General features: G+C 43.1%; 1 protein-coding gene across 1 annotated transcript in view; it reads left to right on the forward strand.

The window, feature by feature from the left end:
- The first annotated feature begins 2,559 nt into the window (after positions 1–2,559).
- Positions 2,560–16,424, forward strand: part of LOC139344800 (reticulon-4 receptor-like 1) — an 86,118-nt gene continuing 72,253 nt past the window's right edge. Inside the window, exon 1 of the mRNA XM_070983185.1 lies at positions 2,560–3,243. Coding sequence (XP_070839286.1) covers positions 3,231–3,243 — 13 coding nt within the window. The 5' untranslated portion in view covers positions 2,560–3,230. The remainder of the gene's footprint in view (positions 3,244–16,424) is intronic.

Consider the following 16,424-nt stretch of genomic DNA (forward strand, 5'->3'; position numbering starts at 1 on the left):
CATCTCTTATCTTGATGCTGAGGCCCAGTTTTCCCTGCACCCGAGGAATCCCTTCCTCCTTTGTAACACTAAGCTATGGTGAATCTTCCATTTGATTTCAATTAAATTATACCCTTCAGAAAAGCTTGTTTTGCGTGTGCTTCAGACAATACGAGACATTTGGAAATTGCTTTTTGGCATCGAAGAGACGGAAGATTTCCGTCGAGGGCACAGTTTCATCATATTTGGCGACCACCCATGAGATTTTCTCTGAGCCCGTACAGTTCACCTCAGATTCAATTCTGGACACACAGTGTGATTCAGAGAACCACAGAGAGTGATTGCAGGTCTCTTTTACTCCTAAACCCCTCTTCCTGCAGACATGGGTATAAAAGATACACGTCTGACAACAGTATGAATGGGCACAGTGTGCTTTTCCAATTTTACTTAGCTAGAAAACAATGCATATCTAAATATGAAGTGGGCAAGAAGGCTTGATGGACAGGTCTTATAACCCAATCACAGCACACAACAGTCACATCGCACACTCGTATATTTAATTTACATGTTTACTTGAATTCCCAGTTTGTGCTCTACAGTTACAAGTCACTTTCAAATTATTCAGGTTATGTTGTTTTATGTATGGCTTGTAGCTAATGGGCAGTTAAAATATTAATGTGAATATGAGAACAGTTTTTAACACCGAGGAAACAGATAAGGGGTAAAAATTGCGCTAGAAAGGTGAAAACAGAGTGAGCGGGGGAGCGAGGATGGATTCTGGATTGTAAACCCTTTATTGTCACAATCTGAACACAATAAAACCACTCAGCAACAACAGAGGCAAACACGAAGTGAGAGGGAGTAGGCAGACGGGGACTGTAAAGACTGGATGACACAAAGATAAACCTGGCAGCAGAGAGAAGGCACAATGTGTCAGCGCTGCCCTCAAAATGAGATGACAAACATTTTCTGCTCCGCTGTGGCAAATACGATACAGAAAGGGTCCAAATTCTTTGCAAAAATAAAATTCCAATTCAATGGGAGAGAAAAGCTCCCCAGAGACAGCTAAATATATCGGCACATGCCACAGCCAATGAGTAAACCTTTGGAGAAATAAAACTGTAATTGCTCTCATCAGCATTTGTTTCGGTTTTCATGTGTCCTCACATGATTGCAGTGACTTTGTTATGGTTCCACACTGAAATACACAATCAGGAACATTCACCAATACGAAGTTTCAACAGTATTCAAGGGATGGGAAATTGCTTCGGATGTTTCATAGAAAAATGAGAGAACATAAGCCTCATGCAATCTTGACCAACCTGCAGATAAAGATAAGAGAAAAGTACAACAGCAAAAACTCAAAGTGAGCATCAATGCTAAGTAACACCCAACAGACAAGACAAAGTGGCAGCGACAATACCATCTGGGCACTGTGAGCGACCAGAAACTGGAGAAGACATGGAGTAAATTCAGACTGAATGACGACAACCTGGCCAGCCTTGAGACTGGTGGACACAGACAAACCTGGCAACCCAGAGAAAACAGATGGTGTCAAGGAGAAGCAGGGAAAGAGCAGCACTTCCTGCTTCACTACAGCCTGCACAAAGACAGAGAATAACCAAGTTCTGTCGCAAAATACAACCGAAAAACAGAGAATTTCACACACTCTGCAAAACTTGTTTGAAACATGTTGCTGCCATCAAACTCAGAATAAGCAGATATTTACAAAAAATCAATGAAACCGATGAGGTCAAACATTAAACACATTATTTTCAATTGAGTTCATCAGTTCAGCTGAGTCAGAGGTTTTAGCAAATGATCACATTCTGTTTTATGTATGTTTTATACAGCAGAGCATTTTTCCTTTTTTAATCAGTTGCATTATATTTTTTTTATATCTCATTTCCTGCCTGCACCATAACAATAATTTTCATCTGCAGCCCCGTTCTTCCTTTTTTAAATGATTTCCTGACAATGATTTTTGGTAAACCATCTTGTAATGTGCATTTTTTTTGTCTTATTTTGAAATTCTGTATTACTGTACTTGCATTATAAATCTTGCACAGCACACTACAACAATACTGCACTTAACTTAATTATAGCCATGCCAAAAAACAAATTCTGGACTTCAATTTGAGAGACAGAGAGGGAGGGCAAATGGGTAAATGAAGAGAGGAAGAGAAACGGAGTAATTGAATTGTAATTGAAGCTTTGGTAATACTGTTTGGGCAGCACTCATGCCCATAAAGCAGGCCGAATTGTTGGAAGTGAAATTGAATTGAGGGAGATAAAGGAGCGGTGGAGCCTGGGACATAAGTGGAAGAGTGAGAGGGTGCAAGAACTGATACAAGGAGGATTTTAATATGAGAGCCTGCGTATAACTGCTTCATCACACACAGGCTTCTTGGCTGTCATGCCAATGAAGCCTCTTTGAATGGTGTGTGTGTGTGTATGTGTGTGTGTGAGAGAGAGAGAGAGAGAGAGAGAGAGAGAGAGAGAGAGAGAGAAAGAGAAAGAAAGGGAGGGAGGGAGGGAGGGAGGGAGGGAGGGAGGGAGAGAGCTGTTCTGCCTTTCATCAGTCACATCTCGCAGTGGGAGGGGGATTGAAGCGGCTGCCTCGGAGCTCTCCGGTAACGGAGACAGTAGACAGCACTGACTCACACCGTCTATCCGCACACAGCACACTTCAGACTCCACCTGACCTGCACCCCGACAGGGAGACGATGATGGAGACATAAAGGAACTTTCCTCTGATTTTTGGGCTCTTTCCCATCCGCGCTCGACAGTATATTTCTCTACAATTCAGGCGTCAACTTAAGTCAGAATGCATGTTATTGATCCATAAACAGCAGATGGCGGCGAGTTGAAAATATCACTGAAACACATCTGAGCGTGTTGGGACGGGACAAGGTGTTTTTTCCCCTCACCTCACACCAAGAGCGGAGAAAACTTCGTTTCTACCAGTGGCGGACCTTCTATTTTCGTCCTTAATTTTGTCAAACATCATCCGACCCCCTTTTCTTCTTCTTCCTCCTCCTCCTCCACCACCACCACCTCCTTCTCCTCCTCCAACCGTCTTCACTTCAGAAAACAGCCACCGAGGAGACAAGACTACAGCTTGCCCGCCAGCGGTCAAAAGGAATCAAAATAACAATTTGGTGAACAGCAGCAGAGGATCGGACCCTCACAAGGATGCTACTCCCGCACAGACACTAGCCTGCTCGACGGTCCAAACAGCCGCTGCCAATATGTTTATGCGAGGTAAGAGAAAGAGGCATTCACTTGTTTTTGTTGCTGATGCTGTGGAGCGCGTGCGGCCGGGCTGTTTATTGGTGTGGATGTGTGGGTGTCTGTGAGTTGGTACACATTCTTGGAGTGTTCTTTCCATTTTATTTTATTTTATTGAATTCATTTATTTTTTTTGTGGCTAAATGGAGTCTCAAAAGGAGCCTCATGCTGCTGCTCCAACAACTTACCAGCCGTCCTTTATCCGCTCTGACGGCCGAGAGAGGAAAGGGAATTAAATATTTATCCACTTCATGTAAAAATCATTCTTAAAATAGCGAATCGCTGCCGCACTGCAGTTTGTAGGACTTACCTGCATGAGGATGGCTGGTGCTGTTGCTGCGCGCGCCAGTGTGCGTGAGGGATAAAAAGGAAAGGGAGCGCGTGAGGATGAGGCTATTAAGGAGAAAGTTGTCAATTGTGCTTTTCGTTACGAAAAGTTTCACGCGTTTGGGCACTTGGTGAGCGCGCGCACGCATGGCTTGAGTGCGCGCGCTTATGTTCGTGTGTGGTTCCAGTGGCGTGGCAGCACGAGGCGCTCAGCCTGCCGACAGCACGATATTTTGACTTTTGTCTGCACTATAGGGAGAGGGTGGACCGGCGCGCGCCCTGCTCCTCGCTGTTTACTATCACACACACACGCGGCTGCTCTGTGGTGAGAAAAGGTATTAAGTTTTACCACAATGACCTTGCCCGTGTTTGTGTGTGTGTGTGTGTGTGTGTGTGTGTGTGTGTGTGTGTGTGCGTGTGCCTGATGGGGACGCACCAATCCAATTGTCAACCTCCTTTCTGTGCATACACGCGCACATGAGCGTGACAAAGAAAAGGTCCAATTACCATCACTTTTAACAAATCCTAAGAAATCCTTGCGGTTATATGTTAACACCACTCATTCAATCCTAACTGAAGATATAATGCAAAACATAAAAGTAGCTACACACACTTGGCTACACACAAACACACACACACACACACACACAGATAGATAGATAGATAGATAGATAGATAGATAGATAGATAGATAGATAGATAGATAGATAGATAGATAGATAGATAGATAGATAGATAGAGAGTCGTGTTTCCATCAGTTTTGGGGACAGTACATAAACTTACATCAATTTCCTGGAAACTTACCCAAACCGTAACCACTGTTTGCCCTTAGCCCAAGTCCTCACCCTAAAAATGGACATTTTATGTTACGGGGACTTACGTTTTGTGCCAATTTGGTAGATGCGTCCCCACAAAGTGACTGTGTGAACAGACATGTGTCCCCGCAATATGAGTAATACACGCCCACCCACCGACACACACAGTAGTGTTTCCATCACCTTTGGGGACATTACATAGACTTGCATTTCTTGGAAACTTACCCAAACCTTAACTTAACTTATTGTTCAGTTTTTGTTTGTTTGTCTTTTCGTCCTGGTTGAGTTTGAGTGTTTTTTTCTTCTATGCAAGTACACTGAGTGGGATGTTTAAAACAGAGTCAAAACACACATTCTACATGATTCTGATAATGTTAACCACAGCCACTCTCTGCCATGCCCTGACTCTAACCTTAACCTCAACCTAACTTCACCCAAATCTTAACTCAAGTCTTCACCCTCAAATTTAATAATTCATGTTATGGGGACTTACATTTTCTGCCTATACGGAGGAAGAAGAAGAAGAAGAAGAATCGGAGGGACGTGTTCCTATAGCGTAACTGTGTGAGCGGATTTATCACCCCACAATGTGATTAATACCCGACCACCCACACACTCACACACACCCACACATGACGTGTTCCCATCACTTTTGGGGACAGTAGATAGACTTACATTCATTTTTTGGAGACTTACCATAACCCTAATCCTAACTACAACTTGCCTAACCTGAACCCATTTCAGGGACATTAACCCAAGTCTTCACCCAAAAATGTAAAGATTTGCCTGATGGGGACTTGCGTTTTGTCCCCATAAGGAAGATGCGTCCCCCACAATGTGACTGTATGAACTGAATTTTGTCCCCACGACACAACACACTGTCACACACACACAAAATTGCACCATATGCAGATACATTTTAAAGAGAAGTATTTGTGGAGTGGTGACTCATCTGCCAATACCCCCCCCCCCCCCCCCCCCCATATAAATAAATACAATACAGAGGGATGGCGGTGAGAGGCAGATTGTCAGGGTACTGTTTTGTGATGAGTGTAGCGCAAGGCTGACTGAACCCTGAGAACATAATAGAAAAACATTCTTTAATAGAGACACTGGAAGTCTGTCATTTGTCATTTCAATGCAGCCCAACGCGGAGGAGGCAAACAACACTCATACATCCATGCACATCATTATCTATTAGCTCACTTGGTTGGCCCGAGTCAGGGCACAAGCTGGGTGATCTCCTCATTAAGGGTGGGACCTAATGGGCTTGACAGAGGGCTGATTAGTGCTGTCGTTGTGTGTGTGTGTGTGTTTGTGTGTGTGTGTGAGTGAGAGAGAGAGAGAGAGAGAGAGAGAGAGAGAGAGAGAGAGAGAGAGAGAGAGAGAGAGAGAGAGAGAGAGAGAGCAATAGCTTGCTGGCTAAAGTGAGACAAGCTTTAATTTTAATCTTCCTGTAATTTCAGATGGATAGCACCCACCCACCCACCCACACACATGCACGACACACGGTGGTGATGGCTGATGCGTTGCTTTGTGTCTCCTCCTACAAATATGTGGCTGTCAGTAACAATAATAAAATTCAGAGTAATTGTGCAGTCTGCCCGAGATACAGTTATCTATGTCTGTCACCTTTACCCACAGTATCTCTCTGCGGTGGGATAAAACAAGAGCGAGAGAGGGAGAGAAGAGGGATAAGTGTTTCTGTGTAATGAAAACTCCCTCTCTCTTTCTCTCGTTGTCTGTCTCTCGTTCTTTCTCTATCTCTCTGCTTGGCCGGTTCCTGCTGCCAGCCTCAGTCTGAGAGGAGAGAGGCCTGGCAGGCTGATTGGCTACTGGCTGGCTGGTTTGGGTCGCTGCCGAAGCTTTGTTTCCCAGCTTGTTTGAAGCTGGATTTGTTTCCCTTACTTGACTTTGCCTCTGTCTCCAACTCTTCAGTTGTCTCTCGTTTTATCTACAGCGTTTCACAGTCATGTACGCGCTGACACTGCACGAACAAAAAAACATGCCAAACCTTAAAACTTGTTATGAAAAGAAAAGCTCTTTTATTAAGAAAGGCACAAAAGAAAGGCTTTATTATCCCCTGTCACAGCCTGTAAAAGTGCAGGCCCGTCTTAATTAATCAGTGTCTATTAAATGTCAGAAAATTGTGCTGCTAAATTCTAATTTCCTAAAGCTGAACTCTTCAAATTGCTGTTTTATCCAGTTCAAAACCCGACCCAAACCCAGTTCACTATCATATATGACCAATAAAAAACTTCTGAGGAGCTGGAACAAGAAAATATTTGGCATTTTAGCTTGAAAAAGAATGACTGAAATGATTAATCTGTTGTCAAAATAGCTGCAAATTAAATTCCATCAGCCAATTAATAAAGTTATTGACTATTTGCTTCACCTCCACTTTCCTGTTGTCTTTCTACATATGACTGTGAGCAAGGAATTTAGTTATGTTCTTAAAGCTCAAGCTCATTTTGATGCAGATTGTGCCAAAGCTTATGACTAATCACGTAGTTTTCCTTTTAGGAAATTGCGTAGAAAATTGATTTAATTAATCTTTCGTCACATCCAACACATAATTACAGCCATAAAGCACAGGTAAACCCAGCATTTAATTCAGAAAACACCATCATTCAGTGCAAGCTGATCAGCAGCCTGAACGTGTGGATGAAATTAAGAGTGAACAAATGCGTGAAGCTTTCGAGTCTGTCGACTGTCGTGGATCAGACAAAGAGATCAGCTGGAATTGATCAAAACAAAAATCTTTTATTGGGATTTTAAAAGCATTTGGATAGACAGGATATTCTTTAAAGAACTGGAGAATGGCTCTGCTCCACCTTACTCTGCTGCAGCTCCTCTATGCTACTTTAAAACGAGGCTACATCATCTAGAATAAAATATACAGTTAAATTGACAACATCATTTTGAGGCTTTCTGGGGAAACTCCTGAGAGTATTGGTTAATTAGCAAACTGCCATCCAGTTTCAGAAATATCAGAGACTCAAAATCTAAGGTAAGAGTATGCAAACATTTACAAATGGCCTGCGGAAACACTTTTTATGCATCACATGCTGGTGGCTGAACTGGAGTGAGAAATAAATGCAGTGATTCTGAAAACATTGCAATGCATTTTGATTAAAGCGACGACATTATAAGTTCTGGCAAGTTCTAATGATTTTTCTAAGATTTATGGATTTTAAAGAGTACATATTTCACCTCACGCAGTATCTTTGCCTCACATCTCTCCCTCCTTCAAACTCTGATCGACACAATCCATGATGGCTGCAAAGCAGTATGTAGCGTCTATGGATTTGATGGTGTAATAACAGGATACATAAGTTCAATTTATATGTAAAACAGCATAATTTGAGTCGGGTTTTGCATAAGCAGTTTGAGTTTGACCAGATAGTTTCACATTTTTGCGGAATAATGTCATGAAATACACTTGAGAAGTACAACTCTTACTTCTTGAGTTGTGAACCTGAACTTCTAAAGGCTCGACACTGTCTCTTCTTCTTCTCCTCTTCCTATCATTACATCTTAATTTGATTCCATCCTCTCGCTTTCGCTCTAGGTCCCGCCAAAGAATATCCACGAAAAATTTGCAATATCTGAAGTACTGAAATGTTCTGTGATATTACCTTCAGCCATGATAATGTATAACTAACTTCAGCTCAGTACTGAAATTCACTGATCAATATCAATATGTGATGGTAAAATTGCTCGTCACTGTTCATTCAGACTACAGTCTCGACCTCGCTCGAGGGCCAATGGCTTTCTCTGGGCCCAACAGTGTGAATAAAGTCTGGCCTGATTATGAAACTTTCCAGCAGCATCGCAGACTTCCTGCTCAACTTGAACCTAAACGAATGCGAAGTTTGCCCCGATTGCACCCAAACATTTTCCGTACGTGCTGCATGTTCATGCTGAAATGTTGACCATTCGTGCTAATTCGGCTGAAGCAATGTGTCATCTTCAAAGGCGCTTTCTCATAGGATGAGTTTCATTTGATCGACGCTGTTATAAACATATTATCGCACAGTGTATCTGATGGCACTGTGACAGAGACTAATGTCACATCCTTACTTTCTCTCTCTGAGCTGACAGTTGCGTTGGCACACATACATTTTGCCTGCAGGCCACTGTCAAAGCTACAGTCAAACAATTAGAAGCTGCTGTTGCTGTTTTGTCTCTCTCTCTCTCTCTGTGTGTGTGTGTGTGTGTGTGTGTGTGTGTGTGTGTGCACGCATCTATGATAGCCTTGGTGGATGATAATAACATATGGATTAGTGACAAAATGTTTATTCGGGTCGTGAAGCACCAAATGGTGGGATAATTGAGTTCTGAGATTGATCCAAATTTGCTCTTGCAGTACCGCCATTCCTGAGGCAGTTGACAGATTTTACAGATTAGGCAGAGAGACACAATATAGGTACTTTGTGTGCACTCTGTGAATATATTAGATAACTAAATCATCTTGGGATTTGATGACTGGAATGGAATTCATATGATAATCAATTAGATGTCTAATGCAAGTCACAGTGAAGAGCAGGATGAAACGCATCACCACACACACCGCCACACACAGCGAGCGTCCGTGCGATGGCCGTGCATATCAATGACCTTTGCAACCGCTCCTTCTGCCTGATCTCAAGGTCACTCACAGACTCCTTCTTTCTTCTGCTGTATCCTGAGCTCAGTGCGGTCCGCCTGCTGAATTCTGTTTTATCATTAAGTTGCACAACAATTTTCTGGAATGTGTATAGCATTTACAATCAATACACCGTGTTGAAATGCGTTAAAATAATTACAGGGACCGATGTTTTACAGCGTGGAGCTCATAAACTCGCAAACTCACACAAACGCTATGCGAAAAAAAGAAAAACTGGAGCACTGAATGAGCAGGAATCGCTTTGATGGTAAATAAACACCAAGTGCTACAAATGATGCTGTACAGACCATGAAATGGCAATTCACAATGGCCCTGTGGTGTTTTACTCCAACTTTCTTGGCAAACAAAGCTCCATGACACATTTATCTTTATGTGCAAACCTACTGTTTTGCACTTTCAACATTTTTAACCAGGTCACAGTGCAAGTTAATGGAGCCAGCCACAGCAAAGGAAGCATTACTCTGCACATTGTTACATTGTTCAACCCCCCCTCCCCCCAAAAAAAGGGGGGGGGGTGTAAAAACCATAAGGCTAGCACAGCAAAATGAACAAAGCAGAAATGGTTTATGTCTCAATTGCCTCTAATTAGACTTACTCTACTTGTTTAATTGCAGCTGCAGTAAGGTTACTGATGAATTGTTGGTAAATACGGTGCGCTAATATGCTTATGAATCTCAGTGGTTCACCTTGAGAGTCGGCTGCACGCACAGCAGGATGGTCCTGTGTGAATAGAGTGCCCAATCAATTGAGACATTACTCCGTAACAGGTGCCCTGTGGAGGCCTCTGATTGCAGGCTCACTTAGCAACAGCTAGGGCTAGCCGTGCATGTACTGTGTGTGTGTGTGTGTGTGTGTGTGTGTGTGTGTGTGTGTGTGTGTGTGTGTGTGTGTGTGTGTGTGTGTGAGAGAGAGAGAGAGATTCAACAAGGCAGAGAGTGAGATGCATGGGTGTGTGTACTTACATGAGTGTTTTGAATGAAAGTGATACAAATAAGTATGATTGCATAGTGAGTATACAGTGACTTTAAGGATTATGAGTTTGTGTGTGTGTGTGTGTGTGTGTGTGTGTGTGTGTCTCAGGAATCATTAGTGTAAATGTCAGAGCGGGAGGACTGCAGGAGTTATACTGTATATCAAGCAGATGCTGATGCAGACATGTGGAATGAGAGGAAAGGCAGAGAGAGACAGAAAGATGGAAACAGGAAGAAAATGATTATTTGGAAACAGGCTTCACCTCGGGGATAAGCGAATGCACAAGGAGAGAGAGAGAGAGGGGGGCGGGGGAGCCAGTGGCGAGTGAAAACTGCGCTGACGGGAGCTGATTTTGTGCGTGTGTGTGTGTGTGTGTGTGTGTGTGTGTGTGTGTGTGTGTGTGTGTGTGTGTGTGTGTTTCAGGCTGATTTTCACTTTCTCCGTCTCTGGCCCAGGAACTTTGGTATTTACTTGTCTCCAGAGGGAGAGACACTTGGACAAACCACTCGCTTCCAGCAGCTTCCTTGTTTACTAACTGAAGTGAAGGAGCCTCTATTATTTATGTTAATGCTGGCATGTCTTATCTTATAATCCGTCCACTTAAAAAAAGTAAAGAATAGACAAAAATACACCTACTAACACCTCTAAAGTTCATCAAATAACAGGCTGTACCCTGTTTGTTTTTGAGCCAGTTCATCCACCCGGTTGTAACCGAGGTTGCCAGATCAGTGACCACTGGTTTTAGTTTGTGCGCAGGCACAAAGACACCAAACTCCTCACTGTACACTTCTCATCACAAATTTGTCAAACAAACGAGGTGCAATATGTCAGTTAGTGAATTTAGAGGTCATGAGGCTCATTTTTCCTGTTGGACAGAGCAAGACAACCTGAGCACTGACTGCAGAGCCAGATTGATTTCTCGGGATCAAAGCAATGAAGCGTATTTCCCAAAATGTTGAACTATTCCTTTAAACGAAAGCCATTAACATCAACCTGCATCTGACTCATTGTCAAGTTGTTGAACTGGCACGAGGCTTAAAGTACCTCATTTGCTCCTGGTTGCTGATACATTAGTCAGGAAGTGATGGCTGCATTATCGATGAGCATGCACGATATAGCATGTTTCTGCACACATTTTCACACACACACAGATAAAAATCCAATCCTTTGTGACAAACCCCCACGCAGGATATATCTCCTCTAACCCCCCCTCCCCTCAAATCTCCTCTCCTCCCATGTCTTCTCCTCTGTAGCTGGTTCGCTCTGTACCTGTTGAATAATTGATAGCTGTTTTGGTTTCCGATAAGGCGTTTGGGGTCCACAGCTCTCAGCAGTATGGGCTTGCTGCTTTCCTCACGGCAGATCACACGGCTCAGTCCATCCTTTCACTCCCTCTCTCTTCCCCTTCTTCACTCTGCCTCCCTAGTCTTTTTATCGCATCTTTTTATGATTTTTCCTTCCACATGCCAGTTATTCTGATATGCGCCACTCACGTTCTCTGTAATATGTTTGCATGCATGTACTGTATTGTAGCTAACAGCTCCAATTCCAGGTTTTATTTTAGATAAGCTTTTGATATCCATCTTCTTCTCCTGATTACAAACAACCCTGCCAACATAAACAACTGGATTTTTTTCTGGATATTACCATGGAAACAGAACTTGTCGAAACGGAAAAATAAGTAAATAGGATAAGGTATTTAACATGCCTCCATAAACTGGCTCATACTGCAGCATCTCTGCTATCACATGCAGATTGTTGAATGGGATCTGAGCTTCACCCAGGTGCTTTCAAGGGGTAGGCAAACTCAATGTGAAAGATTTCCAACTTGAAAGCAGCTGAGTCATCAGAAAGGTGGGTCAAATTGTCTGCATGCCAATTAGCAGCATTAACAAACTCCCTCTATACTGTCCATCATATCCCTGTTGGTTATCTTCAACCTGACACTGCTGTTCCTCTGAGATCAGGCAGCATCTTCACACTGTCCTCCTCAGAGATCATGGTTCATAGTTGTTTGTTCAGATGCCCACCCCCATTTGTCGGGCAACAAATGGCGCATTCAGCCTCCTATGATTCATTCACAGTGTTTAAGTTTAAGTCACTTGATAGTTGATTTTTGACTTGATTTTTCATTCATTATTGATGTTGTTTTGTCTAGCCCCTGCAACAAATCTGAACTGGAGCGACTGGAGTATCTGACAATGCATTGGTGTATTAATATGCATGTACCAAAATTGCTTTACAACCTATATTTGTTCCCACGGCGTCTAAGGCTCTCTGCTCTTCTGGCTCTCTCTCCTTTTCTGCTACCTCTGCGCGGTTAAGTGTTTAGAGCTGGCATTGGCTGTTACCCAGCGTGTGGGGAATTGAAGGAGATGGGTTAAAGAGGGAGAAGAGTTCATCAAACCCAAGACAACAAGTCAATTCGTCCTGATTTAGCACATCACTCCCATCTGTCCCACACTGTTCCCATACACACACCTGAACACGTGTGCACACACATAACCACCGGAACAGACAAATGCAGACACACACGGGGCCTTACTCCCAAGATCTCATTTACATATTCTCCCTCTCCCCCCCCATCTCTCTCTCTCTCTCTCCTTCTCTCTCTGTCTCTCTCTCTCTGTCTCTCTCTCTCTCCCTCTCTCTCTCCTTCTCTCTCTGTCTCTCTCTCTCTCTGTCTCTCTCTCTCTCCCTCTCTCTCTCCTTCTCTCTCTGTCTCTCTCTCTCTCCCTCTCTCTCTCCTTCTCTCTCTCTCTCTCTCCCTCTCTCTCTCTCTCTCTCTCTCTCTCCTTCTCTCTCTGTCTCTCTCTCTGTCTCTCTCTCTCTCCTCTCTCTGTCTCTCTCTCTCTCCCTCTCTCTCTCCTTCTCTCTCTGTCTCTCTCTCTCCCTCTCTCTCTCCCTCTCTCTCTCTCCCTCTCTCTCTGTCTCTCTCTCTCTCCTTCTCTCTCTGTCTCTCTCTCTCCCTCTCTCTCTCCCTCTCTCTCTCTCTCTCTCTCCCTCTCTCTCTGTCTCTCTCTCTCTCCTTCTCTCTCTGTCTCTCTCTCTCCCTCTCCCTCCCTCTCTCTCTCTCTCTCTGTGCTGCAGTACAGACAGACAGGAGCGGCAGCAGTAGCAGGTCTTACATAACTACATCACTGCATTAACGAGCCCATCTGCTTCTGACTGGTGCTTACGCTTCGAGTTGGAGTTCTGTTCGAATGATACACGTGCACACATTATAAGAGCACCTGAAGTGTCCTCACAGGCAGACTGACCAGGTGAAAACAGACTGAAGACTCCCCGTTTTTTGTCTCACCTGAGCACATTTTCATTGTTTAAAAGGAGATGTAATCAAAACAAATGAAGCACAAATGCAGCTGTTTTGCAGCTTTATCGCCACTTTTAAATTTGAAGTTACAATCAAGGCAAAATGCTATTGGCATGTACACTCAAATTGCCAGTTTATTAGGTACCCCCAGCCAATACTGATGCAGTCTTACACAACAAACCCCATGAAGGTTTTAATGAACCAAATGTTTTAGAGAGGTTCTCATGCTTAGTGAACCCTCATTGATATAAATGTGATCTAGAAAATATTGGAAGCACCTGTCAGTATTCAGTTCAGCGGGAGCATAAACTTCAACCTCAAAAGTGACTGCAAATTATGATCAGTACCTCTCCAAAACAACTTCAACAAAACTGAACATTCTGACATTCACGGAGACCAGATTTTCTGCAGGACTGTTGTATGAGAGTGCATGAGTTTTAGCCAGGTGTACCTAATAAACTGGCAACTGGGCCTGTCCTTTGGATTGCTTCGCCAAGGCCTTACCAGCTCTATATGGAAAGTGTCCTGAGACAACTTCTGCAGTGATTTGGTGTCATATAAATAAAACTGAATTGAATTAAATTAAAAAATTCTGTGCCTCTGTGCAGTTCTGAAGCAATCATCAATTAGCTGAGCGTCAGAAAAGAAGTCTACAACAAGTATGATTACTCAGTAATTGCCAATTGATATTTACTAAACAAAAACGCCTGATAATTTCTAGTTTCAACGTCCGTTTTTCTTTTGTTTGAAGACATCACAATGGGTATTTTTCAGTTTTCTGATGTTTAATCATCTAAAATATTTATCAATAGATAATTAGCAGATAACAGCAATAACAGAAAGAGTCATTACTCGCAGCTCCGTCTCTATCCCTTGTATACATATGTGCTTTTTTAGGGATTTAGTTTGCATAACAACAGACTCTCAACACACACACATCCACACACACACACAGGCATTGCCAGGACCCACCAGTGGGTTTAATGAAGTTCGTCCTGATCCATTTTTACTGATGCTAAATCCAAGTCCTGACTAAGTTCCTAAATTAGCCCTAGAGCAAATAGGGAAAAAAATACCCACACATAGGTGCACCAGCACACACACACACAAAGACAGTGACGCATGAAACGGCTGAAATTAGAAGAAGTGTCTTTTTTGTGGGAGCTTGTGTTTGATGTGTGCTTCAGAGTGACGAGAGGAAGTAAAGATGGAGTGATGTGAGAGAACAGGAGATGAGGGACGTGTGAGAAAGTGTTGTTTGTCTGCTGCCACAGCTTGTTTGTGTCTTCGGTCTGAGTCTCATTATAACACTGAGGCTCGTGTGTGTTTGTGCGCATATGAGTGTGTGTATTCACGTGTGTGTATGTGCATGTGTGTGTTTCGCACTTAGTCTTACATAACAATCAGATGCTCAGCTGGGACACTGTACAGATGAATCCCATGACGCCCTTTTATTGGATCTAGTGTGGAGGTTTTCTGGAACACAACTAAAAAAGTAATCAGAGACGAACTTTTACAGAGCTGGAAAAGTCAGAAATGTGTGCTCACTCTAATATTCAAGTAAATCAGCATCATTATTATACATCGCTGCACAAACCACAGTCATTTTCATGACATTGCATTTATATTTTAGGCGTTGCTGATGCTCTTTTCCAGAATGACTGAGTCAGAATACTTCAGATGGGCTTTTACATATTTAGTTTTTAGCTGTTTTTTTCTTGCCATATTGAATTCAAGCCTAGAAATGCTATTTTTGTAGCTGGACTGTAATAAAATAAATGCACTAATAAATGAAAGTATAATGAATGAAGCTCTATATACAGTATGTTTTAAATCTTGAACATATCAAAGGATAAATACAAAACACTAAACCAACCCTGCCCCATTTCTGCTTTGTGTTCAGCAAATTGGACGTGATTTGTACATGATGAGCTAAAGGTAGCAGCTGTAATAATCCATAGTGAGTTTTTCGATTATGTAGCGAGCTTTGATTTTATGTCAGCAATCATTCAAATGGTGGCTCATCGCCGGGAATGAAACATCTCATTTATGCCACGTACACAACTGAATCATGGGCAGATTACTACAGGTTGATATGGTAAGAATGGCCCAGAATGTTCACCCCGAGCTACAGTATGTGCTGAGAGAGACAACATTAAATATAGAGAGCTTTAAATAAAAGTGTCAAGATGGTATAGCCATTGTTGATAGAGCTGGTTTATGGGTGTGCTGCTGTCCCACGTAAGTGGTGTTTATGGGAGACTTGTCCCTGCAGCATCTGTGTCGGAGGGTGCTGCACAGTTAACGTAGAGGGTTAGGGTCTGTTAGAGGATGATTACTACAATGCAGAGACCAGTGTATGCTTGTCTCACAGCTGAACAGAGTGTTCAGCGGTGAGAGGGAGGAAGGGTGAAGACATCCACAGTGCACCCTCCGAACTCCCTCTCCCCCTTTAACCAATACTGCATTAATCTTCTTAAGCTGTCAGCGTGACCTAAAACTGATGATGCACAAGTGCACAGAGAAGAGGGAAAAACTCTCACCAAGTAGACAACAGCTTGTGACTAATAGTGAGTTTAGCACAGCTCACCAAGCTCATAACTGAGTTGTAGCAGCGTCACCTTGGCACAATTCAATTACTGCTTTGAGAAAGGTGCTTACCTCAGATGTTTCGGCTCACTCATACTGTAAGTCAGTCCAACTCGCTGCCTGCTGCCTGGTGTGTGTGCATGTGTGTGTGTGTGTGTGTGTGTGTGTGTGTGTGTGTGTGTGTGTGTGTGTGTGTGTGTGTGTGTGTGTGTGACCTCCCTGTGAACCAGGGTGCACCACAGAACACTGTGAGACTTTTCAGACCTTTTTATCTCCAGATGTGCGATTGAACAGATGGCACCACCGGATCATAAGTTAATGTCAGCTCACCCACACAAAACGAGACACTCATGTGCTTATGCAGGTGTGAGTTAATGAAAAGTGTGCATGCAGAAGAGGTGTGAAGCAAATGCTGTAACGCCGGGGAGGATGTGTGAAATAGTGAAAAAAGGAAAATGAGAGAGAGGAC

This window comes from Chaetodon trifascialis, chromosome 16, assembly GCF_039877785.1.
Source record: "Chaetodon trifascialis isolate fChaTrf1 chromosome 16, fChaTrf1.hap1, whole genome shotgun sequence".
In the NCBI taxonomy this organism is placed as follows: Eukaryota; Metazoa; Chordata; class Actinopteri; order Chaetodontiformes; family Chaetodontidae; genus Chaetodon; species Chaetodon trifascialis.